The sequence below is a fragment of the Aptenodytes forsteri genome, unplaced genomic scaffold (genome assembly GCF_000699145.1).
Source record: "Aptenodytes forsteri isolate BGI_AS27 unplaced genomic scaffold, ASM69914v1 Scaffold81, whole genome shotgun sequence".
Lineage (NCBI taxonomy): Eukaryota > Metazoa > Chordata > Aves > Sphenisciformes > Spheniscidae > Aptenodytes > Aptenodytes forsteri.
The window spans coordinates 4,765,442-4,772,849 of record NW_008795259.1 but is presented as its reverse complement, the minus strand read 5'-3'; the positions used below and the strand labels follow the sequence as shown (position 1 = coordinate 4,772,849).

Genomic DNA, 7,408 nt, shown 5'->3' with positions numbered 1-7,408 from the left:
CTCTGAGGAACATTACTGCCAAAAAGGCAACTGAATACAAATGCAGAAAGAAATAGATTTAGGAATACAGAGTTTCTAACATGCATGAGAGGCGAGCATAGCAATAGGCATGCTGCCACAGAATGACTTCAAAACTACTTGTTTATATTTCATTGCCTAAAACCTACTACTAAAGTGCATTGCACTGTGTTTGTATGGTATTCTGTCATTACATTGTCATTGTACTTCTGCTGTTTGCTGTAGACAATACTGGTTTCACAATGGGCTCCATCGGTGCAGCAAGCACGGAATTTTGTTTCGACATATTCAACGAGCTGAAAGTCCAGCATGTCAACGAGAACATCTTCTACTCCCCCCTGAGCATCATTTCAGCTCTGTCCATGGTCTACCTAGGTGCAAGAGAAAACACCAAGGCTCAGATAGATAAGGTGAGGCTACAGTTAAGGATTTAAACCTTCCTGCTGCTCAATAGAGCCATAGCACTTAATTATATGATAATGTCCCTTGCGTAGCTCAGAGGCTAAAAAATCTGGATCCAGAGTTATCAAAAGCTGCAGCCACCTCAAACTCCTGTAGTGTTAAACAAATGCATCAGCCAGAAATCTTGAAACTGGATTTAAATTTTAATTTTATCATTGTTAGCAGCAGGATTCTCAAAGAGAACAACACATTCCAGCGATTCTTTGTTTAGAGTAAGGAAAGTAGATAAAATCTCCAGGGAAAGAGCCAAAACATGTCTCCAGACTGCAAAATGTTTCACATGAGTTTCCTACAGCTCTCACTTCCTTCATAGGGAGTGGCTGGCTTGTTACCTGGAGCTGATTTCTAGATGTTCAATAGTAAAAGAGATCATCTAACTAGGCACAGCTATTCACAGATGGTACAGATGGATTGCACCTTTTCAGTCATCCAGTTTCTCAGTTAGCCAATAGGTTTACTTCAAACATCATGTGTTAATTTCAGTTGCATAACCTTTTTTTTGTCATACCTGTTATTTCAACTACTGTTATTTTCAATTACAGGTTGTTCACTTTGATAAAATCACAGGATTTGGAGAGACTATTGAATCTCAGGTACAGAAATAATTTCATCTCCTTCTCTATGTCACTTTCTCCTGGGAGGAAAATCTAGAAGATAAAGCAGTCTCTTAGCAGTTCCAACCCTCCTCTGATGAGCAGCTGGTGCTCTGCATCCAGCAGTTGGGGGAACACTTTGTTAACAAGAATAGAGAGAGAAGGGAGGTAACAGAGGATTCAGAACAAGCATAAGATGAAACCCAGCACCATAATATTGGGCAAATAGGGAAAATTATAGATGTTTGTATGCTTAGGCAAGGTAGCTGGATGTTACTGGTTAAATGGGACTGGTTGGGAATGGAGGAAAGCCTGCCTGATCTGCTGGAGCTAGATTACTGTAGAGGGTAATTAGGAGTCCCCCGAGAGAGGGATGAGGAAATTACAGTAGAAAAACAGCACAGAATTGTATATATTAGAAAATAACTACATCAGTGTAGTTATAGCAACAAGACGTAAAGGATGAACAACAGTTTTGTAAGCAGAAGTGTCTGAACTACTCTACTCTTCTCATATAGTGTGAAAAACCTACTAAGTACTAAAACTAGAATAACATCATTTATCTTTTTATTTGTATTCATGCCAACGACTCAGTGCAGCACATCTGTAAGCGTCCACACTTCACTTAAAGACACGTTCACACAAATCACCAAACCAAGTGACAATTATTCACTCAGCTTTGCCAGCAGACTTTATGCTGAAGAGACATACCCAATCCTACCGGTGAGTTGCTCTAACATCTGATCTAAGTGTATTTCCATGTCAAAGGTGTACCATTCTGTAATGTAAAAGCACTGTCAGAAGTCTAGGTTCTGCTAAAGAAATTTTCTCCTATATGGATGTCAGGATTCATGACTTCTCTCTATCACAGCCCTAACACTCTATAGTCTTGAGAAAAAAATGTGCCTAGCCAAAAAGATGTTTGTGCAAAGTACAATCATGATCCAATCATGTCAAGGTATAATTAATAAAGGTAACTTTTGTTGGAAGGAGTTATCTCCAATTGTTTTCTCAACTTGTAAAACAAACCTGAAAAATAACTTCAGATTCTCAAAAATATTCCAAGTTTTCCCATTGAAAGGAACATTTAATTTGAAATCAAAAGAAAATACCATTGCAAAATAAAAAGTTAAAAAGTGGGCAAAATGAAAACACCCCCATACTTCAACTGAAATGAATGCAATTTTTGGATCAAACTCAGTTCTGGAAAATGTTTTTAAAAATGTGAGCATATACTCTTGCTTGAAGCAATGAATGTCAATTCTTAAGATGCTTATGAACTAGAATAATGGCTTACTGATTAGCCTTAATAAGCAGATTATTCATATCTGTTAATTTCAGTCTTGCATTTCACATTTGCAAAATGCTTTGACATTCTGATCTGAAAACCGCATACTCTTCCTTTGCAGGAATACTCACAGTGTGTGAAGGAACTGTATAAAGGAGGCTTGGAAACTATCAGCTTTCAAACAGCTGCAGATCAAGCCAGAGAGCTCATCAATTCCTGGGTTGAAAGTCAGACAAATGGTAAGAGCAAGCCAAGTATCAGCATAGGTGTTTTCCCTTCTGCCACCATGTTTGAACAGCATATAAGAACACTTAAGTCAGGAGACAAAAAACCCAAAACCTCTCCCTCTGTTCCTTCTCCTGGATAATAGATCAGTTCCCAGATATGGAACTATCATTTAACGATTTTTTTTTTCCTCAGACACAACCCTTTTAGAGGACTCTCTATATCTGTAGGGGCTTTGCGGGTATGTAATACTTCCAGTCCTGATGAAAGGGACAGCACTAGAATATGCTTTGTACACATTGACAAGTGGTTTGACACTAATGTTGAGAATCTGAATATCCTTTGATCAGTGCACTTTGCCCTCAAGCTTCCCAGAGTTGTTGTGGGCCTGTTGAGTAGGGCATGCAGTCATAAGGTACTTGAGAAATCTTAACAGGTAAAGGGTAATGGAAAACCACAGAGTTAAGGAATGGTAGGGAGTTGTATGAAATGCATAGAAAGAGTTATACCACAATTGGGATTTATACCCTACTGCATCTCCATGTGGTTCCTCCATTTTTCCAGTCTCTTTCTGGCCCCCTCAAAACATTTCTTTCCCTCATGCTTGAAACACATGGCCTGAACAGCAAAGACAGATAAAAGATGCTGAACTTTAACTGAAATGAAAATATTCACAATCACAGAACCTCTGGTGTGGTGCCATACTTTGAAGCAGAAAACCAGGCCATGATTAAGCTACCGGCGGGAAAGGACTAAGGGCTTACATAGCCACAAGAGGAGCTTGCTTATGTGCATGAGGACTGCAGAATAAACACGAACAAAGTATAAGAAGAAAGCAGAGTAAAATTCTGGTTTCCTTTCCTGCTACCTTCTTTATATAGACATCTCCTTTCAACTTTGGTTTGAAGCAAGAAGTATTTATGTTTACTGTTTGGGTTGGAGACCATTCTGGGATAAAAGGTTCCAATGGTTCTTCCCATTGTCACAAAATATACAGGTTTACTCATTTTGTAACAATAAATCTCTGGGTCTTATAACTCTCATTATAATTCTTTACAGAGAGGGAAACAACAGCTATTGCCAACAGCAGTAAGCAAATCAACCTCAAAAGTACAAGATTACAGCTGCAAAACCAAAACAATGCCCCTGTCCTACACTATCCTCCCCATAAATTCTATACCCTTCATTTAACATTGTGATTGCCAAGTAAGATATGTTACACACAGACATGTTATATACATGTGTTCTCTTTTCCTATGCATTCTTAAAGGAATGATCAAAAATATCCTTCAACCGGGCTCTGTGGATCCCCAGACTGAATTGGTTCTCGTTAATGCCATTTACTTCAAAGGAACGTGGGAGAAAGCATTTAAGGATAAAGACACCCAGGCAGTGCCTTTCAGAGTGACTGAGGTACATGGGCATACATCACCTTAAAGGTATCTTCTAGAATTTATGAAGAGAGTAGACAAGTTGTTATACAATCTTCCTGAACAAGAGCAATCAGTAGTTTTAACCATAACTAGATATTTCTACACTCCAAGAATAATCTTTGGAAAACTATATTATCTTATTTGGTTTTGCAGCAAGAAAGCAAACCTGTGCAGATGATGTATCAGATTGGTTCATATAAAGTGGCAGTGATAGCTTCTGAGAAAATGAAGATCCTGGAGCTTCCATATGCCAGCAGGGAGCTGAGCATGTTGGTGCTGTTGCCTGATGATGTCTCTGGCCTGGAGCAGGTATGGCCCTGGCAGTTGGGTTTCAGAAAACCACAAACACAGTGAAATTTAGGTGCCGCAAAGCCTTTCACAATAAAGTTATCCTAAAACACTTCACCAGCACAGATCTGAACACTGGCAGCGTGGGATTGTTACACAGAAGCATGCAGCTGTCTCAGTGGTCCTGCAACAGTTTGTGCTGAGCATGGATTGCTTAAGGACTGCTTTAGTGGGTTAAATATTGGTCACTGCAGAATAGATACTTCTCAGCTAAGCAGCTGTCACTCCAGCAGCTTGAACTCCAAAGTTTTATATCTCCATTCCTGCACAGTGAGGAGCTTCCTGGGAAGTTCATGTCAGCTTTACTAGTTGTAATTATTGTTTGGTTTGGCAGTGCTCAACATGCTTCCTTCATACCTTCAAAAATTAAACTATCTAAAAACTGAGTATGAGGGGTACTGGAATGGTTAAACCATTTCAGAAAATAAAATGTACATGCCATAATATTGTTGATATGAACAGAATACAGGCATGGGATATTGTCATTAGCAGGACTGTAGTTAGTCTGAATAGGAAAAGTTATGTAATAAATGAGAGTTCATTGAAATGTTTGTACACTAACTCAAAGAATCTAAATTCAAAAAATGAAGCGGCATTTGAACATAGCTAAATTTCCTCAGTAATAACTGATAGTTCAGGTATTAGTAATTGGTTGCCATTAACACCTGGTTACTTGGAGGTCTTAAATGTAGACAGAGCTTACAACTCAAAAGCACAGAATGATTTTTGGAATATATTTTCCAAGCAAAGAAGATAAACAGGGAAGAGCTTTAGGTGAAATTTGCTGAGTAGCCATCTCATTAAAAAAATTAATTGGCAGTGAGCTTATTAAAGAAACAGAAAGCAGGACAGAGCAGAGAAGAAAGAGTCATAGTTTGCTTTCCTCTCCTAGATACATTAATCTGTATATACCTAGAAAAAATGCCATGCCAAGAGCAGTCAGTTTAAAAGAGAAAAAACCCCACCACTGGTACTGTATTGCCACAAAGGAAGTTGTGCTCTCATCCCCATTTGCTTGTCTCCTTGCAGCTTGAGACTGCAATCACCTTTGAAAAACTTATGGAGTGGACCAGTTCTAATATGATGGAAGAGAGGAAAGTGAAAGTCTATCTGCCCCGCATGAAGATAGAGGAAAAATATAACCTCACATCTGTCTTAATGGCCTTGGGTATGACCGACCTGTTCAGTCCTTCGGCCAATCTCTCTGGCATCTCTTCAGCAGAGAGCCTGAAGATGTCTGAAGCCGTCCATGAGGCATTTGTGGAAATCTATGAAGCAGGCAGTGAGGTGGTAGGCTCAACAGGAGCTGGAATGGAGGTTACAAGTGTCTCTGAAGAGTTTAGGGCTGACCACCCTTTCCTCTTCTTGATCAAGTGCAACCCAACCAACAGCATCCTCTTCTTTGGCAGATGCTTTTCCCCTTAAAGAGAAGAAAGCTGAAAGAATTTCTGTCCCTTATCCTCTTCTTTGGCAGATGCTTTTCCCCTTAAAGAGAAGAAAGCTGAAAGAATTTCTGTCCCTTACAGCAAGACCCAAAGCACTGTAGTATCAAGGGTAAAAAGAAACACATCCTTTCTCTTTCATCCATATTTTCTAAAACCAGAAGGCTTTATTTAAAAAAAAAAAAAATTAAGTCAGAGAAATTACGCCATGAAAACAGAAGCCCTTTGCCTTTCCTTTCTGCAGAGTAATATTATTTACTCATGGATGAAGACTTAAGGGAATGAAAAATGGACCCAGAGAAAGCATGAAGATGAACAGAGATGTTCCTGGTGCAAGTTAACAATAACAGTGCTGAATCATCACACTGAAAAAACACAACCCCATTTATCAGCAGAAGTTTTATGGGGAAAAATGCAGCCTTCTAAGCAAGCCCGGTTTCTCTATGGCCAAGCTTCGTGGTGACTCCTCTGGAATTAGTCACTCGAAAGCTCCCAGATTAAACTCTAAACTGTCACCAACCATTCCTACTCTGCCAAGGCAATTGCTTTTTCTTTGTGCTCCGAGTACTGCAAGGCTCTTCCTCACTTTCTAAAGATGCATTACAGAAATCTTGTAATTCACATTTCTCCTTAAACCTTTCTGGCTCAATTGTCGTAACCAAATATGGCATGTTACTATTCAAATTGTTTTCCATGTATTCCATAAGTAATGGGTCTTGTGGATGTACTCTTTTGCTCCTTTAATCATAATAAAAACATGTTTAAGCAAATGCATTTTATTTGGAGTATTTCAAGTGCACCTGGGACGGGGTAATCCTGGTTATACGTACAAACTGGGGGACGAGAGGCTGGAGAGCAGCCCTGCGGAAAGAGGTCTGGGGGTTTGGGCTGATGGCAAGTTGACTATGCGTCAACAGTGTGCCCTGGCAGCCAAAAGGGCCAGCCATGCCCTGGGGTGCATCAGGCACAGCATAGCTAGCCGGTCGAGGGAGGTGATTGTCCCACTCTACACCGCACTGGTGCGGCCCCACCTCGAGTACTGTGTGCAGTTTTGGGCGCCTCAATATAAAAAGGACATCAAATAATGAGAGTGTGTCCAGAGGAGGGCGATCAAGATGGTGAAAGGGCAAGACTTACAAGGAGCAACTGAGGTCACTTGGTTTGTTGAGCTTGGAGAAGAGAAGGCTGAGGGGTGACCTCATCGCAGTCTACAACTTCCTCAAGGGGGGCAGTGGAGGGGGAGGTGCTGATCTCCTCTCTCTGGTGATCAGCGTTAGGGCATGAGGAAATGGAATGAAGCTGCATCAGGGGAAGTTCAGATGGGACATGAGGAAAAGGTTCTTCACTGAGAGGGTGGTCGGTCACTGGACCAGGCTGCCCAGGGAAGTGGTCACAGCACCAAGCCTGTCAGAGTTCAAGGAACGTCTGGACAATGCTCTTAGTCCTATGGTTTATAGAATCATAGAATCATAGAATCATTAAGGTTGGAAAAGACCTCTAAGATCATCGAGTCCAACCGTCAACCCAACTCCGCCATGCCTGCTAAACCATGTCCCTAAGCGCCACATCTACACGTCTTTTAAATACTTCCAGGGATGG

At 40.6% G+C, this 7,408-nt stretch overlaps 1 protein-coding gene across 1 annotated transcript; it reads left to right on the top strand.

Annotated features, from left to right (window-relative positions):
- The first annotated feature begins 230 nt into the window (after window positions 1–230).
- LOC103898833 (ovalbumin) lies at window positions 231–5,811 on the top strand. Its single transcript, XM_009279200.2, has 7 exons — window positions 231–428; window positions 1,023–1,073; window positions 1,668–1,796; window positions 2,483–2,600; window positions 3,857–3,999; window positions 4,173–4,328; window positions 5,397–5,811. The coding sequence occupies exons 1-7, from the start codon at window positions 261–263 to the stop codon at window positions 5,790–5,792; spliced, it is 1,161 nt and encodes a 386-aa protein (XP_009277475.1). The 5' UTR covers window positions 231–260; the 3' UTR covers window positions 5,793–5,811.
- The last annotated feature ends 1,597 nt before the right edge of the window (window positions 5,812–7,408 follow it).

Excerpts from the sequence above, each read along its gene's own strand:
- LOC103898833 (XM_009279200.2), top strand. The coding sequence starts at position 261 with ATGGGCTCCATCGGTGCAGCAAGCACGGAATTTTGTTTCGACATATTC. Across the intron at positions 2,601-3,856 it reads GGTTGAAAGTCAGACAAATG|GAATGATCAAAAATATCCTT; the intron begins GTAAGAGCAAGC and ends GCATTCTTAAAG. Across the intron at positions 4,000-4,172 it reads TGCCTTTCAGAGTGACTGAG|CAAGAAAGCAAACCTGTGCA; the intron begins GTACATGGGCAT and ends TTGGTTTTGCAG.